At 44.0% G+C, this 21,190-nt stretch overlaps 1 protein-coding gene across 1 annotated transcript in view; it reads right to left on the bottom strand.

Moving 5' to 3' along the window:
• Nucleotides 1-573: 573 nt before the first annotated feature.
• The window catches only part of glra3 (glycine receptor, alpha 3), a 189,633-nt gene continuing 169,016 nt past the window's right edge, over nucleotides 574-21,190 (bottom strand). The window contains exon 10 of the mRNA XM_069940928.1: nucleotides 574-849. Within this exon, the coding sequence (XP_069797029.1) occupies nucleotides 574-849 (276 nt within the window). The remainder of the gene's footprint in view (nucleotides 850-21,190) is intronic.

The raw sequence follows: 21,190 nt of genomic DNA, 5'->3' as shown, positions 1-21,190 counted from the left end.
TTCCTACATTGATTTTCACCAGGAATCAGTGAGCCTATGAATTAGCAAAGGGGATTTTTCACCACATCAAACAAGAGATGGACTAAATGTTCAAAGGGGTGGAATTGATTTGGCAAACGTGTTTGGGATCTGTCTGCTATGAGTTTCCACACCTTATCTAAATCAAATCAATGGATTTGTCAAATAAGATGTGCTGAGTTACTAAATAACCTGACTCTCTCCCAGATTTTCCTTTTCCATTATGCTGGTCTCTAATGGGCCATGAGTAATTTTCTTATTGCTATCTCCAAACTGGAAGCAATCACTTCTAAACATAAAAAAAAATATCCCAGTCAATGTTTTACCTTGCCAGTTAATTTTGGCTCATGTGGAATGTCCCTTCCTTGAGTACTCGGTGAGATGTGAAAATGCAGAAATCACTGGATGACTGATTTACCCTTATTCATTTAGATTCTTCTTTAGATTTGGAGAGTTTCATCCAATGTTCAAATGTGTGAAAGGTGAATTTTCTGACCTCTTTATCACACTGGGATCCCAGTTCAGGCTGAAATTATGTCTTGTCGAGGCCTGTGACTATTGCTGCTGGTGGATGTCCTCGCGTCGAAGAATTTTGTAGATGACCCAATAAAAAATATTGAAAATTAAAAAGGCTAGAGGAAAACCAGCCCGTGCTACTGTGTCAATCTTCTTAGCTCTGTCGATGAAGAGTTTCCTCATATCTTCTTGGCCTTTTGATGCAGGTTGTGATGTGTTGATTGCCCCTTTGGGAGTGACTCCATCTTTTGATTGGAGACAAGGTCCCACTCCGTACGCAGTGAAGCTGAAGCGGCTTTCCCTCACCTCATTATCCTGTAAAAATAGCAAAGTATTGAGGTTAACAACATGAGCCAATATGCTAGAAGAATGTTTGAACCATGTTATATCATTCACCAGACTTGATCTATCTTTCATTACTGGCCCAATGTATGGAAATAACTAAGTACTGTAATATCATTATATTTCCTTATGGTTGTCTATAATTCAGCATCTATCAATAGGACAACCTGCTGAGGATTTTACTTTGTGTTCATGCTTGTAATGGATAATTTCCACAAATTATTTGCCTCTCTTTCCCCAGAATGATTCTCTGTTCTAGTTTAATCTGATCTATAACTTTCAGAGCAAAATTTTAATTTCCAGTTTAGTCATTTCCCTCAATAACATTTTTCAATATAATCAATCCAGTTTTTTTTTGGGGGGGGGGAGAGTTGGCAGGTGATTGTTACTTTTAGAATGTTAACATTATTATTACCTTTGATTTGCTATATATATTTCGTGAGTTCAGTGCTCAAATAGACATCTGAAAACATCTAATTGTGTATGTTGCATTAAATTTAGACTTTCCCCATTCTTCTGAGTATTTTTGAAATTATTGATCTGAGCATTGATGGATGGATGGATGCAGAATTGTGATGGGTGTTGTTGGGTTTGATAGTAGAACACTTTTCCCCAGAGCAGCAGAATCTAAAGCTCAGGGGAGCGAAGCAGGAAAGTCTGGAGATGCTGTGCGTGCAGTGCCATACGTAAAAATGCTGGCAAACCTCAGCAGGTCGTGCAGCATCTATAGGGAGCAAAGAGTGACCAACGTTTTGGGCCTGAGCCCTTCATCAAGGTATGCCTGCAGATTGCTAGAGAGTGTGGGTTTAGCTTAAGAGGATTAAAGGGGATCTGAGGGAGAACATATCCATTGAAAGGTTGGATAGGATCTGGAACACATTGCCTGAGTGGCTGGAGGAAGAAGGTACTTTCACGACATTTATGAAGTACCTGGATGAACACTTGACTGGCAAAGCATCAAAAGGTTGTGGAGCAAGTGCTGTTAAATGGGATTAGTGAGTATGGGTGGTTAATGGCAAGCATGGACATGATGGGCTGAACAGCCTGTTATTATGACTCAATGAATTGATGACTCCATTAGGTGCAAAATGACAAAGTGTAGTGGGCCAAGCGGCCGCATAGCGCAGTGGGCCGAACCGTCACCTGTGTAGCTGGCCGAGTGACTGCATAGCATTGATGGGCCGAGCTGTCACCTGTGTAGCTGTCTGAGTGACTGCGCAGTGCCATAGGCCTGGTCATCGCTCATTCACCTGGCTGGGGGGCCAGGCAGTGCTGCGGGCAGGGTGGCGTCACACTAGGGATTTGTATAATCACCAACAAGATGGAGCGGGGGGTCCCATCATCTTCACTTTAAGCCATATGCCCTTCAGGTGAGTTGCATGCTCGGGGTGACGTCACTTCCGGTCCCGGGTGTCTGGGCCAGAAGGGATTTAAAAGAGGAGGCAAATTTGAGTGAAGTGTCTTTGCTGTCTAACCATTGGTGAATTGACTTAGTAGCTCTACTGGACTCCAAGGTTCAGCCACAGTTTGAATCCAAGTCAACATGGACACACCGACAGCAGCAGTAGGTGTTCACCTGCCCCCTTTCTGGGCCCACCAGCCTCGAGTGTGACTGAACCAGGCTGTGACCCAGTTCCGTCTTCTGCTGAAGACGCGATGTTTTGGCATGTCGTCGAGGCACTGGACGCTGCTACAGCAGCTAAAGTAAGTGAATTTATTGGCCACCCCCTGGCATAAAACCGATATACCAGGTTCTGACCATTCCTCCTGGACATCTTGGAATTAATCAGGCACGAATGGGGCATGTGGCTTTTGAATATAGAAGGGCTAGGCGACAGAAGTCCATCTGATTTAATGAATGAAATGCTCACGCTAGCAGACAGTCATTCCAATTGCTTTCCTTTTGAGACCTTTTTCCTGGTGAAGATCCCGGGTCACATCTCCGTGCCAAAATCAAACATGGATTTCAGCCGTCCTTATGACGTGGCCCAGGAGACTGACAGACTCTACCGCAAGGCAAGAGACTGCCCACATTCACCCCATGTTCTTGGCAGATACATCTCCCATGCCCTGCGCACTGCCCGTAGCTGCAGTTCAAACAAAAAGGGATGAATGTACTGACAGGTGCTGAGAATGGTGTTTTTACCACCGCCGGAGGGGGAAAAATGCCCATAGATGTGTTCCCCCGTGTGCCTACCAGTAGCAAGCCTGAAAAGTTGTTGGGCTCGGCAACTGGCACGAGTACTGGCCTCCTCTATCTCATGATGATGCTTATAAGCGCAAATTTCTCATGGACACAGGTGCTCAGCTCAATTTGTTCCCACCAACATACTTTGAATAGACACATAAGTGACAGGGACACGCTCTTCAAGCTGCGAACTTCCATCCCCAGCTTTGGCTCGCGGCATGTCACCATTAAGATAGGACAGGCAGCGTTCCATTGGAATTTAATTTTGGTTTCCATCACACAGCCCATTTTGGGTGCAGATTTCCTACAACCCTACAACCTGCTAGTTGATATTAATCGAAATAAGCTAGTCAACGCTACTACTTTCCAAACATACCCTGTGATAAGCAGCAAATGACGAGTCTCCCTACTCATGGTGCACGCTCTATGCACTGACACCTATGCTGCCCTGCTCAACGAATTTCCTGGCGTGCTTCTCATAAATTCAATTCCTCAACAACAGCTCATGGCATGTCCCATTGCATTGACACCTTGGGCCCACCGATTTATGCCAGGGCTTGTTGTCTCCAGCTAGATAAACTATAGCAGGCCAAGGCAGAATTTTCTGCCATGTAGGAATTGGGCATCATTCAGCATTCCAACAGCCCTTGGGCATTGCCATTACTCATGGTGCCCAAGAGCACTAGTGAGTGGAGACCCTGCGGCAACTAATGCAGGCTCAGTGATACAACTACGTCTGACAGATACCCCATTGCGCACATACAGGATTTTGCTGACTGCCTGCACAATTGCCGTGTCTTTTCCAAGGTAGACTTGGTCAAAGGATATCATCAAATCCCAGTCCATCCAGATGACATTCCAAAAACGGCAATTATTACTCCTTTCAGACTTTTAAAATTCCTCAGGATACCATTTGGTTTGAAGAATGCTGCTCAAACATTCCAGTTGTTTATGGATGCTGGCGGCAGGGATTTAGAATTCGCATACATCTACTTAAACGACATCCTCATCGCCAGTCAAAATGAGCAAGATCACCAACTACCAACTGAACTTACACCATCTGTTCCAACAGCTAGATGAATTCGGACTTACCATCAACCCTAGCAAATGCCAGTTTGGCAAAACGACCATTGATTTCATAGGACACAAGATCACAGCAGAAGGTATGTTTCCCTTATCCACCAAAGTGGATGCCGTACATGCTTTCCCGAAATGTACCACGTTTAAAGGAATGCAGAAATGTTTAGGTATGGCTAATTTCTATCACCGTTTCATTCTGGCAGCCGCCAATGTTCTTGGCCCAGTATTTCAACTCGTCACCACAAAGAAGTTACTTGGACCGCAAAGGCAGAGTTTGCATTCACAGCCACCAAAAGTGCTCTGGCCAAAGCAGCAATGCTTGCACATTGTAATCCCACCGCCTCTCTAGCAACTCACCACAGATGCTTCTGATAATGTAGTGAGCGCGGTTCTTGAATATTCATTGCCAACCCCTGGCTTTCTTTAGCCACCACCTACGGCCATCAGAAATGAAGTACAGCACATTTGATCGAGAGCTGTTGGCATTGTACCTGGCCTCATGACACTTCCAATATGTTTTGGAAGGCAGCCATTTCACCGCTTTCATGCACTAAAAGCCGCTCACTTTTGCCTTTAGCAAGATATTGGACCCTTGGTCAGCCATGCAGCAACACTACTTATCATACATTTCCGAATTCACTATGGATGTGTGTCATGTTTCAGGAAAAAAACAATCTGGTCGCTGATATGCTGTCCAGACTGGCACTGCATCATATCCAGGGTGGGGTCAATATCTCTAACTTGGATAGTGCACAGGCCATGGACCTGGATGTTGAGGGATACAGAACTGCCATCACAAATCTAGACATACAACATGTGGCACCACAACTGGGCGGGCCATATCTGCTTTGCGGTATATCTATGGGCTATCCCGGGCTGGTAGTCCGCGTCTTGGAGACGGCACCTTTTTGATGAAGTTCACAACCTGTCCCAGCCCTTCATCAGAGCAATGGTCAAGCTCATGGCAACAAAATATGTATGGCATGGACTTAAGAAAGACATTGCGTAGTGGGCCTGGATGTTTATCCACTGCCAAACTTCCAAAATGTAGTGGCACACCAAGGCGCCTCTCCAGTCTTTCCCAGCAGTGTGCCAACATTTTTAACATGTGCATATAGACCTGGTTGGACCCCTGCCAGTGTCTCAGAACATGAGATATATCCTCTTAGACTGATTCACACGATGGACAGAGGCCATCTCATTGATATCCAGCGACAATGAGACATGTGCCAGAGTGTTCATTGCCAACTGGATCTCAAGATTTGGAGTTCCCAGGTATGTCACCTCAGACAGCAGAGCAAAATTCACCTCTGAGTTATGGACTGCCCTTGCGTGCTTTTGTGGCTCACAACTCCATCACACCACAGCACACCACCCGCAGTCCAATGGTCTTGTGGAATGTTTCCACAGGCAACCCAAGACTGCACTCAAAGCATGGCTCATGGGTTCTGCTGAGAGTGTGCACCGCCCCAAAGGAAGATATGCCAGTGTCGTCCGCTGAAATGGTTTATGGTTCAGTTCTCTTGGTTCCAGGTGACTTTCACCTCTTGTCCGACCCCTGCCCTTCTGATCTGGATCCAGGTGACGTTCACCTCTTGTCCAATCCCTGCCCTTCTGATCTGGATCCAGGTGACGTTCACCTCTTTTCCGACCCCTGCCCTTCTGATCTGGATCCAGGTGACATTCTCTTCTTGTACGACCCCTGCCCTTCTCATCTGGAACCAGGTGACGTTCACCTCTTGTCCGACCCCTGCCCTTCTGATCTGGATCCAGGTGACATTCACCTCTTGTCCGACCCCTGCCCTTCTGATCTGGATCCAGGTGACGTCCACCTCTTGTCCGACCCCTGCCCTTCTGATCTGGATCCAGGTGACGTTCACCTCTTGTTCGACCCCTGCCCTTCTGATCTGGATCCAGGTGACGTTCACCTCTTGTCCGACCCCTGCCCTTCTCATCTGGAACCAGGTGACGTTCACCTCTTGTCCAATCCCTGCCCTTCTGATCTGGATCCAGGTGACGTTCACCTCTTGTCCAACCCCTGCCCTTCTGATCTGGATCCAGGTGACGTCCACCCCTTGTCCGACCCCTGCCCTTCTGATCTGGATGTGCTTTGGCAGCTTCAACACCAGGTCACAATAAGAAAGTTGATTGCAACCAACTGGCATGTGCCTCTAGCCCTCCTGACACCGCATATTCGTGTGTGGACAGGCCCCAGGGATGCCATTACAATGGCTGTGCGATGGCCCTTTCCAAGTGATCAAAAGGGATGGGGTTAAGTACACTTTAGACATTGGGGATATTCTCAACTGTTTACTATAGACAGAACAAACCATTTATTGCCCCCAACCAAAGGCATCCACCTAAGGTGCACGCAGCCAGTTCATCTCTTTTAGCCAATGATTCTGGGGGGTGGGGTTGTATAGCAGACCAAATGGCCATGTAACACAGTGGGCCTGGTTGCTGCTCATTCACCTGGCCGATCGTTGCTCAATCCATATCTGAAAATTCTCTGTGGGAGCACCTTCATCATGAAGACTGCAGTGATTCAAACTACTGATCAAGCTGGCAGGTCAGTTTTGCCTCTCCAGGATAATTAGGAACAAGAAATAAAAGCTGGCCTTGTTAGTGATATTCATGTAAAGTCACTTGGTGCTTGACATCACCCTGGAATACTTCTTGACTTCCATGGAATTATCAGATGGAAATCACTAATTCCATAGACTAACCCTGCTAGACACTCCAGCAATGTTGCCAGCTCAAAAATATGGAGACATAAACAATCTGCCGCCTTGCTTTAGGAATAGAATACTGTATAAATGAAGAGTAAAGAAAGCAAAAGAGTTAGATAGGTCGCTGGAAATTCTTGTGTGCAATATAATAATTAACACCCTGACACATTCCTATGAATGCCTTGCTGTTTTAACACTGTAATGTGAACAGGTTCATTAAAATAGACTAAAATTTCATTGGGAGATATTATTATGAGCATACACTGCAATTTCGAACCAGAAGGCTTTAGAAATGATTCACATTTCCAAAGACATTATTACTCAGTGTCACATGCAAGTGGTAACCAAAACATTATGGAAATAATTGCTTGGCTGCAAAATGAGTTTTAAATATGATGCAAGAGGAGGTAAACTGGTGACATATCAAGTGAAGAATCAAAATCATTTTAAATAAAATTAGAGACTTTGACAAATTTTCATGTTAACTACCTGTCAGAACTGATTCCAGGTCTACGGTATTACTGATTACACACATTGACCTAACTTAAACACAGAAGCAGGTTCAACTTGAAAAGTTCCTCATGTGAAATTAGCAATGATACTCACACATATTCAACAGCCCATGCAAAATCAAGTGAGTTCCAATCAGATAACACAAGATTGCAATAGCGTAAAATAAGCCAGTATTGACACTGAGACATTGAAACAGTGACTGATACAGAACAACCAACACAAGGGATCTACATTGGGTAAAAAAATCTCATATTTTACTGCTCAAATTGGCTGCAATTCTAAGGTACCTCTCCTGTCATCAAGAGTAGTTAGCCCCAATGCAGGGTTCAAATTACGGTCATTGATGAATACAGTTTTGTGCATTTTACGCACAGCTCAATCTTTCCTTTTCTCTTTCATGGCCTTTAATTTGATTAAACTCCCATCTCATTCCTTTGGGTTGCACTGATGAAAGAAAAGCCTAGAGGGCCCTCTGGTGCTCCCAAATAAACCCTTCCAGTACTGAGAGAAGAGAATGGAGCAAGATTTACTTGCTGCATTTTTCTGCTAGAAAGTTAAACTTGTGCACATTGCACACAATCTCATAGGTGACTCCTCAAATATAGCTCACAAATTAGTCCAATATTCAAATGACGAGTTGAAGGAAAAAGTAGTTTCTGATTTCAAAATAAGCTTTTCAATTCTTAAATTGCATAAAGAAAGTAAAAGTGAGAAGAGATTATTTAGTTCATTAAAGCTAAACCCGTCCCTCGCTGGAATGGCCAAATTTGTTCCGAAATGAACCATTTGCCCCCTAATTCCTCACTTTTAGCTCAGCCAAATCAATGCTGACAATATGAATACTGCTGAAAGACTCTTGAGAACCAGGTATCTCTCAGATTCAGGATTCTTTCTCAATTCCCGATTGATCCTGAAATAATCAAGTTCTCTTTGACATGCTGAAATTTACTAAGTTAATGCACCACTTTGAATGTTGTCAAGCAATGAGGAGTGCCAAGTGTTAGGACTGTAATCATTTCAATTGGAACCAATTCTTACTAAAATGAGACAATTCAGATGTAAATCAAATTTAAATATTTTCAGGAAAATATTGCAGGATGTTGCTTTAACCACTGGTTGGTGATGTGAAGAAATTATACCATTATAGAAGGGAAATATGAATGGATTCATTAAATGTGGAATTAACATGCTAATGCCATCTTGGTGACCATGTATTTGTTGCATTAGTGTGGAAATCCACCAGGATCATTCACTTCCTTTGGAAATGAAAATTTGTCATCCCTACTTCCTCTGGCCTCTAGGTGAACGCACAAAGAAATGCTGAAAGAACTCAGCCGGCCTCGCAGTGTCCAGAACGACAATTTGGTCCCAAACCCTTCTTCAAGGAATAAGCAAAGAACAGGAAGGTGTCAGAATAAAGACTGAAGGTTTGCAAGGAGAGGAGTCCAGACCAACAAAAGGTGTTAATTTGATATAATAAGAGGAGAGGTGAGGATTGATTTGGGCTCTTTGGAAGGAGACAGAGGGAAAAAGGATGAGTGAAAGTGTGAGAGAGAGAGAGATAGTTGGTGAAAAGACAAAAGGGGGAAGAAGAAAGGGGAGGGGTTTAATGCCATCCGGTTGGAGGGTGTCTAGATGGAATATGAGGTATTGATCCTCCAATTTGTGGGTGGTCTCAGTCTGGCAGTGTGTGACACAATGGACCGACATGTCAGCAGGGGAATGGGATGGGGAACTGAAATGGATTCCCACACTATTTCAGTGGACAGAACCAAGGTGCTCAATAAAATGATGATGGGAGCACTGGATGAGGCAGATGACCCCTGTAGATTTACTTGGAAGGAATGTTTGGGGCCCCGAATGGTGGTGAGGAAGGAGGTGTGGGTGCAGGTGAAGCATCCCCTGAAGTCACAGGGGTAGGTGCCAAGAGGATGATTGGTGGGGAAGGAGGTGTGGACAAGGAAGTCACAGAGGGATTGCTCCCTGCAGAAGGCAAAGAGGGAAGGAGAGGAGAATGTGTGTCTCTAGGTGACTACATGCCTGCAGCTAAACAGCTAATTATCCTAAATTACCATTTAAAGGACAATAAGGAATGAATAATAAATGCTTTCTTTTCACCTGGAGTGCCTAGGAATTTATTGGGAGAAAATAAAAGCACTGAATTCTGGTTCTTTGGACAAAGTAAGGCTGCACTACTTTTAATTAATAGCAATAGACCATAAAGCATAGGCAATTCAGCCCATCAAGTCTGCCCTACCATGCTTGGCCTGCTTTGTGCTGCAAGTTCCAATCTGAATGAAGTGACTATCCTGAGATGATGTCAATTAAGCACTGGTGGTGGTGGTGGTGGTTTGGGGGGTGGGGGGGGGGGGGGTGGGGGGGATGGCTTGTGGAAGGGAAGGAGGAGGAATCTAAATAGAAAGGATAATACTGGGAAGTGGGGTGGAGTCCAAAATACAGATTAAACCTGCCCTTGCTGAGGCATAGAGAATGATGCAGGTCTGGAGCTGAACATAATTTATAATCTTGTACATATCTCCACTAAATGTGACATAGAAATGCTCAAAGCTGAAAAAGAAAGCTTCAAATTGCAGTGTTATAATAAACTGACCTTAGCAGGTAGTAGGGGTGAGCAAAAATAATCAAATAAATAGACAAATACAAGTCAACAGTTACAATAAGCCAGATCTGACCAATAACGTAACATTCACTCCTTGTGCTTCTATCTTCTTTTCAATTTGTGTTCCTTCCCAAAGTTCACCAGGAACAATTTGGTTTTGTTGTTAAGTGGTTGCCATGAATATTTGGGCTTCTCAATGCCAGAAGCCCAGAAATGAGAACATTGATGTGGAAAATTATTAATTTTTTTACAACACAGTGGAGCTGAGGATGACCTCGCATAACCTTTGATTCTCTGAATACTCATCCGCATTTGACTGAATTTACAGTACATCTTTGTGAGGTGTCTGTATGCAGTGATGCATCTCGAGACCCTTTTCCACTGGCCTCCCAGTTAATTGGCTGTGCAGTGTCCCGGGATAGGAAGCCCTTTGTGCAGTTTTCACTGGGCCACCCTCAAGTGGGACATTAATTGCTTTTTCATTGAACACAATTCATCCCTTGGGATCGGAAGGTTCTACCTTCAACTGGAAATGGGTTTATCAGCACGGCGGCATCAGCAAACGCCGGGGATATGAGTAGGGGTAGAGGTGGTTAATCCCCAGCGTGAAATGATGCAATTTGACACCGGCGTTTGGACAATGTTCCTTTTCCACTGGCACCCTGTCCCAAGCATTAACTGGGAATTTACTAGGTCAGGGTCCAGTGGAAAAGAGGCTACTGTGGAGGTGCCAATGCACAGGTCATGAAGAGGCTATAGAGGGTTGTAAGCTCAGCCAGCACCAACACTGGCATCAGTCTTCATTCCATCTTTAAAAGGTGATGTCTCAAGACATCAGCGTCTATCATTAATGACACTCAACACGCAGGCCATGCCCTTTCCTCGCTGCTATCATCAGGTAAAATGTACAGAAGATGCACACCCACTGTTACAAATCAAATATTTTCCCCTCTGCCATCAGATTTCTGAATGGATAATAGGCCGATAGACACTACCACACTTTTTTATTTCTCTTTTCGCACTAATTACTTATTTTAAAAATCTATTTATGGAATTGCAATTTATAATAATTTTTGGCACCTTTAACGCACAATACTGGTGCCACAAAACACTAAATTTCATGACACATGTTCATGATTCTGATATGGGGGAAATGAGCGCCTGGAAGAAATTGATTGGTGCAGGGAGATCATGGAAACTCCACACAGACAGCACCCAAGGTCACTGGAGCAATGCCACTGGATTATTTGTAAATCCATCTCTTTCCAATGAAATTATTTTGAAAAAATTGTTTACCCATCAAGCTGCATTTACCATGTCATTATATTTTTATTTAATTTCTTTTCACACAATTTTATTCCTGTCAATGTTTTCCAGAAATGTTCCGTGCATTAATGGGCCAATGTCTCAACCTGTATGGGGCATTCACCTATCAGCGTAAATTTGGCCACTCATTTGAAACTATATAACATCTTGTCAATCATTGCAAAGTGGGTCATTTCAAGAGCACACAATCAGGTTTCCATGCACTAATGCCCCATTAAAACTTCAAGACATTTGATTTGAAAGACGTTGCAATCCTGCCACGTTCACTAGATTGAGAGAGATTGAATGAACAATCATGCAAAAGTATAGAGGGTTGCACTTGGTAAGAAAGAATAACAAGATTGCTGGCTAGATGTGCATTAAACAAACCCTTTTACAGTTGTCAGTGTTCAAGTGCCTTCGACATAGTAATATTAGGAAGATGGAATCATGTGATGACATTTACAGAGAAACCAATTCGTAATTTAATCCCTTGAAGAGAAAGGTGACCGAGTTGGAATTTTATTTTATCTGATGAATTTTTATGATGACTTAAATGATTAATTTTGAAATATAGCACAATAACAGGCCCTTTGGCCCATGATACAAACCTTGTTTTTTTTGGACGTTGTATGAAACCAAAGCACCCGGAGGAAATCCATACAGGTAAGGGGTGAATGCGTTTGATTCAAACCTGTGTCACTGGCACTGAAATAGCATAGGCACTATGCTAAACCTGAGTTCTTTATTTGTTTTCTATCTCATCCCTTCCAAATAGTTATTACTTTCCAGTAATACCAAGCAATTAAATTGAATAACGGAGTGATGTGCTCTGGAGAGACCCAGACTGGGTTGTTACAAAGAGGTTTTTCCTTATGTGAAATAATTTTCAAGATCAAGTTTATTACAATCCGACTTCACAAGTACAGTCTGACAAAACAGTGTTCTCTGGTCCTCGGTGCAAAAACATGCAGACACACATGCAGACATAATACACCTACAGGCAAATGATACATATGCAATACATATATATTTTTCTTTGGCTTGACTTCGCGGACGAAGATTTATGGAGGTGTAATGTCCACGTCAGCTGCAGGCTCGTTTGTGGCTGACAAGTCTGATGCGGGACAGGCAGACATGGTTGCAGTGGTTGCAGGGGAAAATTGGTTGGTTGGGGTTGGGTGTTGGGTTTCTCTTCCTTTGTCTTTTGTCAGTGAGGTGGGCTCTGCTGTCTTCTTCAAAGGAGGTTGCTGCCTGCCGAACTGTGAGGCACCAAGATGCATGGTTTGAGGCGATATCAGCCCACTGGCAGTGGTCAATGTGGCAGGCACCAAGAAATTTCTTTAGGCAGTCCTTGTACCTCTTCTTTGGGGCACCTCTGTCACGGTGGCCAGTGGAGAGCTCGCCATATAACACGATCTCGGGAAGACGATGGACCTCCATTCTGGAGCCGTGACCTGCCCAGCGCAGTTGGATCTTCAGCAGCGTGGATTCGATGCTGTCGGCCTCTGCCATCTTGAGTACTTCGATGTTAGGGATGAAGTCGCTCCAATGAATGTTGAGGATGGAGCGGAGACAACGCTGGTGGAAGCGTTCTAGGAGCTGTAGGTGATGCTGTTAGAGGACCCATGATTCGGAGTCGAACAGGAGTGTGGGTATGACAACGGCTCTGTATATGCTAATCTTTGTGAGGTTTTTCAGTTGGTTGTTTTTCCAGACTCTTTTGTGTAGTCTTCCAAAGGCGCTATTTGCCTTGGCAAGTTTGTTGTCTATCTCGTTGTCGATCCTTGCATCCGATGAAATGGTGCAGCTGAGATAGGTAAATTGGTTGACAGTTTTGAGTTTTGTGTGCCTGATGGAGATGTGGGGGAGCTGGTAGTCATGGTGGGGAGCTGGCTGATGTAGGACCTCAGTTTTCTTCAGGCTGACTTCCAGGCCAAACATTTTGGCAGTTTCCGCAAAACAGGACGTCAAGCGCTGAAGAGCTGGCTCTGAATGGGCAACTAAAGCGGCATCGTCTGCAAAGAGTAGTTCACGGACAAGTTGCTCTTGTGTCTTTGTGTGAGCTTGCAGGCGCCTCAGATTGAAGAGACTGCCATCCGTGCGGTACCGGATGTAAACAGGGTCTTCATTGTTGAGGTCTTTCATGGCTTGTTTCAGCATCATGCTGAAGAAGATTGAAAAGAGGGTTGGTGCGAGAATGCAGCCTTGCTTCACGCCATTGTTAATGGAGAAGGGTTCAGAGAGCTCATTGCTGTATCTGACCCGACCTTGTTGGTTTTCGTGCAGTTGGATAACCATGTTGAGGAACTTTGGGGGGCATCTGAGGCGCTCTAGTATTTGCCAAAGCCCTTTCCTGCTCACGATGTCAAAGGCTTTGGTGAGGTCAACAAAGGTGATGAAGAGTCCTTTGTTTTGTTCTCTGCACTTTTCTTGGAGCTGTCTGAGGGCAAAGACCATGTCAGTAGTTCCTCTGTTTGCGCGAAAGCCGCACTGTGATTCTGGGAGAACATTCTCGGTGACACTAGGTATTATTCTATTTAGGAGAATCCTAGTGAAGATTTTGCCTGCAATGGAGAGCAGCGTGATTCCCCTGTAGTTTGAGCAGTCTGAATTCTCGCCTTTGTTTTTGTACAGGGTGATGATGATGGCATCACAAAGGTCCTGAGGCAGCTTTCCTTGGTCCCAGCAGAGCTTGAAAAACTTGTGGGAAGATTGTGTTCCTCTGTGATTCTGGTTCCAATACTCCTGTACCTCTTTCCCAATAGGAGAAGCTGAAAGGTAGCACCCTCTTCAGACAATGATCCTGGTCGATTATGTCAATGTAGTGGGGGGAGGGGGAGGAGGTTGTGGGAGACCCCAGTGATCCTCTCTGCCTCTCATGGTTCTGTGGATTGAGCTTTGAACCAATGCTCGCTAGCAACCATACCACATGGTGATGCAGCCACCCAGTATGTTTTCGATAGAACTTGTGTAGAACGTAGACAGGATGGTAGCCATTAGATTTTCCTGACTCCATCTTCCCAGGAGGTGCAGTAGCTGTTGCACTTTCCTGACGAGTGAGGAGATGTTGCACGTCCAGAAAAGGTCACTTCTTAAATGTTCTCCAAGAACTTTGTGCTTTCTACTCTCTCCTCTACTGAGCTATTGTGTATGGAGGGTGGTCATTCCCTGATCCTCCCAAAGTCCACAATCATCTCCTTTGTCTTGTCCACATTGAGACCCAGGTGTTATTCTCTCATCTTATCACAAGATCTTCCATCTCTTCTCAGTAGTGTGACCATCATTGTTGCTGATGAAGCCAACTACTGTTGTGCTATATGGAAATTTGATGACATCGTTGGAGCTGGATCTGGCGGTGCAGTCGTGGGTTAATAGCGTGAACAGGAGTGGGCTGAGCACACAGCCCTGCGGGGCATCAGTGCACAGCGTGATGGCACTCAGCATTCTGCTGTAAACTCGGAACAGTCCGTGGTCTTTCCGTGAGGAACCCAGAATCCAGTTAGGGAGAGGGGTGTTGAGTTCAAGGGAGGACAGATTCTCCACCAGCCTCTGAGAAGGATTGCATTAAATGCCAAGAAGAATTCGATGAACAGCAGTCTGGCAAATGAGGAGCCGTTCTCCAGGTCTGTCAGTGGAGGGACATGGCTATAGCATCATCAGTAGAATGCTTCGATCTGTAGGAATTAAACTAGAAATTAATTTTTAAAATGCAACAGGGATGAGAAGATAATTTTCTTCTTCCAAAGAGTTGTACACCTTTGGAACTTTCTTCCTTAAACTTTGTGGGAGGCAGAGTCTTTGATGTTATTTGAGGCAGAGGGAGTTAGACACAATTAAATAGGGCTGGAAGGAATGTTGAATAGTAGAGCACCCTTGCGTGGCTGAGTTGCCAACTGTTGCTCCCAATTGGCGCTGCTTGGTTGGCGTAGCAGTTAGTGCAACACCTTTGTAGCCCCAGCGATCGGGGCTGGGGGTTCAAATCCTGCACTGTCTGTAAGGAATTTGTACGCTCTCCCAGAGTCTGCGTGGGTTTTCCTTGGGAGCTCTGGTTTCCACCCACTGTTCAAAATGTACTTGGGGGTGGGGGGTGAAGGTTAATTGGGTGTAAATTGGGCGTCATGGACTAGTGGGCCAAAATTGTGCTGCATGTCTAACTTTAAATTTAAAAACTTGTATTATCTGATATTTTCTGATATTCATTTGATGGATCACTTGAATTTTGTTGCTTCAGTGAGTACATTGTAAATAAAACCTGTTCTAGATAGTCACACTGCATAAATATAAGAAGTGGTTTGCCTTGGGTCAACATAAATTGAAGGAAAATATAGCAAGTCAAATATACAATCAACTCTTTACATAGAGAGAAAAAAATACCAACTGTTCATAACATATGCAGTAGCTGCTTAAGATAGCTTTCATTTAGAAAGGTAAAATTGCCTTGGTAAATAGATTTGGAAAATATTATTGAATATATGTTATTCTAGAGCAGAAAATGGCAGCTATTGCTTCAGCAATAACGTTCATTGTTGGCTTTGGTTCTGCTACACTATTAATAACTCTTGCAGGATGTATCACTCAGGCTTGATAAAAGAAAATCAACCACCTGTATCCACTTCCAATGCTTTTAAAATTTTCCTTTAGTTACATAACACATAATTAGTTTCTTAATCACTTCAGTTTAATAAGTAAAATTCAACAGACTGAGACCCCTGAGGATTTTTATATTATCCCAAATGCTGCTTTATATGACATAAAGATTTGACAGTCACCTGTAACCTTAGCCCACACAGCAATATATTCTCGTTTCCCAACACTATCGACCAAAATCAAGTAGGAGCTGTCATTTTGCGTCTTTTGATCATTCATACCTCACTTTGTACCAGAATCTTAGACTGAACTGAAAACTACCCACCGCTGCCTACCCACCCCTGCCTACCCACCCCATCGCTGCTTACCCACCCTTGCCTACCCACCGCTGCCTACCCTCTGCAGCCAACCCACAGCTACTCACCCACTACTGCCTACCCACCACTGCCTACCAACAGCTGCCCACCCACAGCTATTCACCCACCCCGGCCTACTCACCCCTGCCTACCCACCACTGCCTACCCACCACTACCTACCCACCATTTCTTACCCACCATTTCCTACCCACCTCTCCATACCTGCCTACCCACCATTGTCTACCTACCACTGCCTACCCACACCTGTGTACCCACCCCTGCCTACCAACAGCTGCCCACCCACAGCTATTCACCCACCCCTGCCTACTCACCCCTGCCTACCCACCACTGCCTACCCACCACTACCTACCCACCATTTCTTACCCACCATTTCCTACCCACCTCTCCATACCTGCCTACCCACCATTGTCTACCTACCACTGCCTACCCACACCTGTGTACTCACCCCTGCCTACCCACCACTGCCTACCCACCATTTCCTACCCACCGCTGCCTACCCATCCCTGCCTACCCACCCCTGCCTGCCCACCTCTGCCTACCCACCTCTGCCTACCCACCCCTGCCTACCCACCACTGCCTACCTACCACCTACCCATCACTGCCTACCTACTACTGCCTTCCCACTGCTGCCTACCCACAGCTATTCACCCACCCCTGCCTACTCACCCCTGCCTACCCACCACTGCCTACCCACCATTTCCTACCCACCATTTCCTACCCATCACTCCATACCTGCCTACCCACCATTGTCTACGTACTGCTGCCTACCCACTGCTGCCTACCAACAGCTGCCCACCCACAGCTATTCACCCACCACTGCTCCTTGTGCTGTTTTCTTAATAATACGCATTATATTTCTTTTGCTACACTTCTTATTCCCTGGACAATTACTCCTATTTGAAGCACTGCACTTAAATAAATATAATTTATTCATGAAGCATATAGATAATAATCTAAATAGGTTTCAATTTCATGTATTCTCTCAAATGAGAATTATCACACATGCAATTTGTATTTTTTTTTCCTCCCAGCACATTTGCATTCGCAGAAGCTTAATAACCAATAACCTAAATATGCATGAGACTGTCTGATCTTAGAAGCTAATCAGGCTCAGGCCTAGTCAGTACTTGGAGGGGAGACCACCCAGGAACACCAGGTGCTGTAGGTTTCCGTGAGGGGCGCTGGACAAAGTGGCGACTCTGTCTGCATTACAGGAGACAAGAAAAAAATCATGGATGTTACATTCTAAATGTAGCTTTATGTGACAATAATGGAACTTTTACCTTTCCTCCTGATCAAGAGAAAAGCAGGTTTCAGAAGGAAATCATCTTTGTGCAATAAAGAAATCTTTCTCCCAGGATTGGTGAAGTTTTATTGAAATCCGTTGGTTAGCATCATTGACAAGGCCAACCTCCAATACCCACTCGTCAATGCCCTTGAGCATATAAAGGGGAATCACTGCAAAAATGATGCATCTGAACAGGGGGAAAAAATGTCTGTTGGAGGATCTCAGTGGGTCAAGCAGCATTGGTTTGGTGGTGGGAGGGTGGTTTGGGGGCAGAGAGGATGGTTGATGTTTCTGGTTGAAACCCTTCCATCTTGACGAAGGGCTCCATCCCGAAAGGTTGACCGTTCTTTCTCTCTCCCACTGACGCTGCCCCACCTGCTGAGCTCCTCTGGCAGATTGTGATTTTTTTTGCTCCAGATTCCAGCATCTGCAGGTTTATGTGGGTCCAGCTGAAGGGCCATTTCGGCAACTGACATCCAACTACATTCCAATGGCTTCTTGTTGATCAGATATAGGCTGATCCGAGAGGGATAACAGATTTTATGTTTTGATGGATAAATGAGTCTCAAAGTATGGTCCCAACCTGAAACATTTCTGTCCATGGATGCTTCCTGACCTGCTGATCCCTCCAGCCTCTCAGCTGCAGTTTTTTTTTGTGTTTCTCAGTTCTCCAGTTATCAGTATGCAGGCTACTTGTTTCAAAAAATCTCTGCATTATTCCATCAGGGGTTAAACAAGAAAGGTTGCAAATGCCTGGCTCGGGTGCCAAATGCTGGAGAAACTCATCAGGTCGTGCAGCATCTGTGGAACGTGTAAAAGGTTGCCAATATTTCGGGCCTGGGCCATTTGTCAGATAACCTGAAGGAGGGTCCAGGCCCGAAACACTGGTTACCTTTTATTTCCTTTGGATGCTGCGTGCCCTGGCTGAGATTCTCCGGCACGTTTCTGTACTACGCATTATTTAATGAACTGATTTTGAATTCTATGTTGGCCCTGTTGAGGTTTAAGCTCATATCTCCGATAGTCTTGTCTGGTAATTTAACAGGATCCCAATGGGCCTCACTGGTATTTTTTGTTATTAGTGCAACACACGTCCTGCCAAGGCCTCCAATGAGATCAACAGTTTGATTCGCAGAGACAATATATAAACACTGTGCCCACTCAACAACCTTACATTTTTTAAAAAATATTTTATTTATTAGAAAATGAAGTAATAAGCACAATTACAGAATTAGAATTAACAAATTATCAACAAGAAATTTACATGGTTATATAGAAAAAAACTACAAGATCTATAAAAAAAACCTAAGAACCTAACCACCCCACCCACCTCTACCCCTCCCCTTAACCTAAATCTACCCCACCCTACTCTCTATAAAATAGAAAAAAAGAAAAGAGACAAGGAGAACAACTTCAATCACTTATTTAGTATTCAATGAGGAGATCCAGCCGCACACAACCAGTTTCAGATTTTCAAAATGAAATAATCCAAATATGGGGTCCAAATCTTTTAAAATCTATAATATTGATCTTAAATTATAAGTTATCTTCTCCATTGGTATACATGACCTCATTTCTGAATGCCATCTTTGTAAATTAAGCTCCAACTGGTCTTTTCATGAAACAGCTATACATTTCTTTGCTACAGCGAAAGCCAATCTCAAAATTGCCATTTGGAATTTATCGAATTTGTGTAATAAAGCCATTTCAGTCAGGTCCCCGATTAAAAAGATCTTTGGGTCTAGAGAACAATGTATTTTCAAGATTCCTTGCAAGCAGCCTCTTAATTTAGCCCAAAAACATTTAATCTTATCATATCCCCAAATTGAATGCAAAAATGTTCCCTTGCATCAAAAACACAAATCTGAAGCACTTAATTTATATCATTTCAAACGCTCAGGAGTTAAATATAATTGATGTATAAAGTTATAAGTTACCAATCTATACCTAACATTAACTAACCTTATCTTAGTAACAACCGTACATTTTAATTAAATTTAAATTTAGACATAAAGCGCAGCAACAAGACCTTCTGGTCCATGAGTCCGTGTTCCCAATTGATCTACAGCCTTACAACCTCTGTACGTTTTGAAAGGTGGGAGGAAACCAGAGCTCATGTAGACACTGGGAGAACATTCAAACTCCTTGCAGACACCGAATTGAACCCCACTCTCTGGCGCTGCTACATCTTTGTGCTAACTGCTACGTTAACCACGGTTTCTAGATCTTCCTAGAAATCACGGAGGAGCCGAGAAATCTGAAATGAAAGCCGATACATTGCCAACTTCTACTTTTCACTCCACAGGTGCACCCCGACCTGCTGAGCTTTTCCTACACTGCCTTTATTTCAGAGCTCCAACATCCTCAAACTGCTGGAGTAACTCCTCAGTGGGACAAGCAGCATGTAATAGTATGGATTGTGTGTACTAATTAGCTCGAGCTGGCCCGCCCCCTGATGACACTCTCACCTGGACTCCTGCCCTGGCCATAAAAGCCATAAAAAGGTCGGGCCACCTCTCCCTTCCCTAGTTTGGATCCGGGCCAGCTCAAGTCTTCTGTACAATAAAGCCTATCGTTCCCCTCAGTCCTTGTCCTTGTGGCTACTGGGGCAACTGGTCGTGCCCATCACAGCACCTGAGAGGCACAGCGATGGTCAACGTTTTTGGTCGAGACTCTGCATTAGGACTTAAGCAGGATTTTGACCCGAAAAGTTGATTGTCCCTCTGCCGCCCCAGATGTTACCTGATCTGATGAGCTCCTCGAGCAGTTTCTTTTTACCTCCAGATTCTAGCGTCTGCAGACTCTTGTGTCTCCACAGTATTTTAACTTTGTTTTGAATTAAACAATAACTTATGGCTTGGGCTCTTCTTTGGAACTACCATCATAGCCACGAGTTTTGGTTTCAAATAAAAATTAACGTCAACCAGTTACAAATGGTGCTTCTTTCTATTTCAGTGGTTTTGTTTTGCAGGTTTTACAGAAAAAAAGAACCCCTCTCCGATAATGTTGCTGTATAAGATCCGATTGCTGGATTTCGAGGAATAGTAGGGGAGTTCTTCCGGGACTCCTAGCTATGTTACACCCCCCCCCCCCCCACCCCCCACCAGATAAAAACCAAAACAGATCATCTGGTCATTTTAACATTGCTTTTTGGGGTTTTCTGCACACGAGTTGATATCCATGCTTCCAAAATTACTGCAAAGTTAAGAATTCATAAGTTTTGGAAGGTTTTGAAGGGCACAAGTGAAATAGAAATTTTACTTGTATCTCTTGCTAAATACGTCCCCAAATATTCTCTGGGCTTCCAGTAGAAACAGAAATCTTGCTTCAAAACAGTAGGGTCAGCTTCAATATTTCATTTCATTGTTTTCATAACTGAAAATCACACCTATGTACTCTGGATCGATTAAGACAGAAATGCTAAACTATTCCTTTTTTTGATGTTTGTCAGCCTTTTTCCATTTTCATAAATTCTGGTTCTTAATTTCCCTTGCAATTCAATTTGGTTGGGTTGGAAAGGAGGAGTGCATTTTTTTTTTCCTGAGTGTCTAAAGCTTGGTTTTTCTGGAGGGAGAATTGGGAGTTGCGGATGTGAATTGTTAAAAAAAAAACTAACTAACTTCA

Source organism: Narcine bancroftii, chromosome 1, assembly GCF_036971445.1.
Source record: "Narcine bancroftii isolate sNarBan1 chromosome 1, sNarBan1.hap1, whole genome shotgun sequence".
In the NCBI taxonomy this organism is placed as follows: Eukaryota; Metazoa; Chordata; class Chondrichthyes; order Torpediniformes; family Narcinidae; genus Narcine; species Narcine bancroftii.
This window is presented reverse-complemented; position numbering and strand designations above follow the sequence as displayed.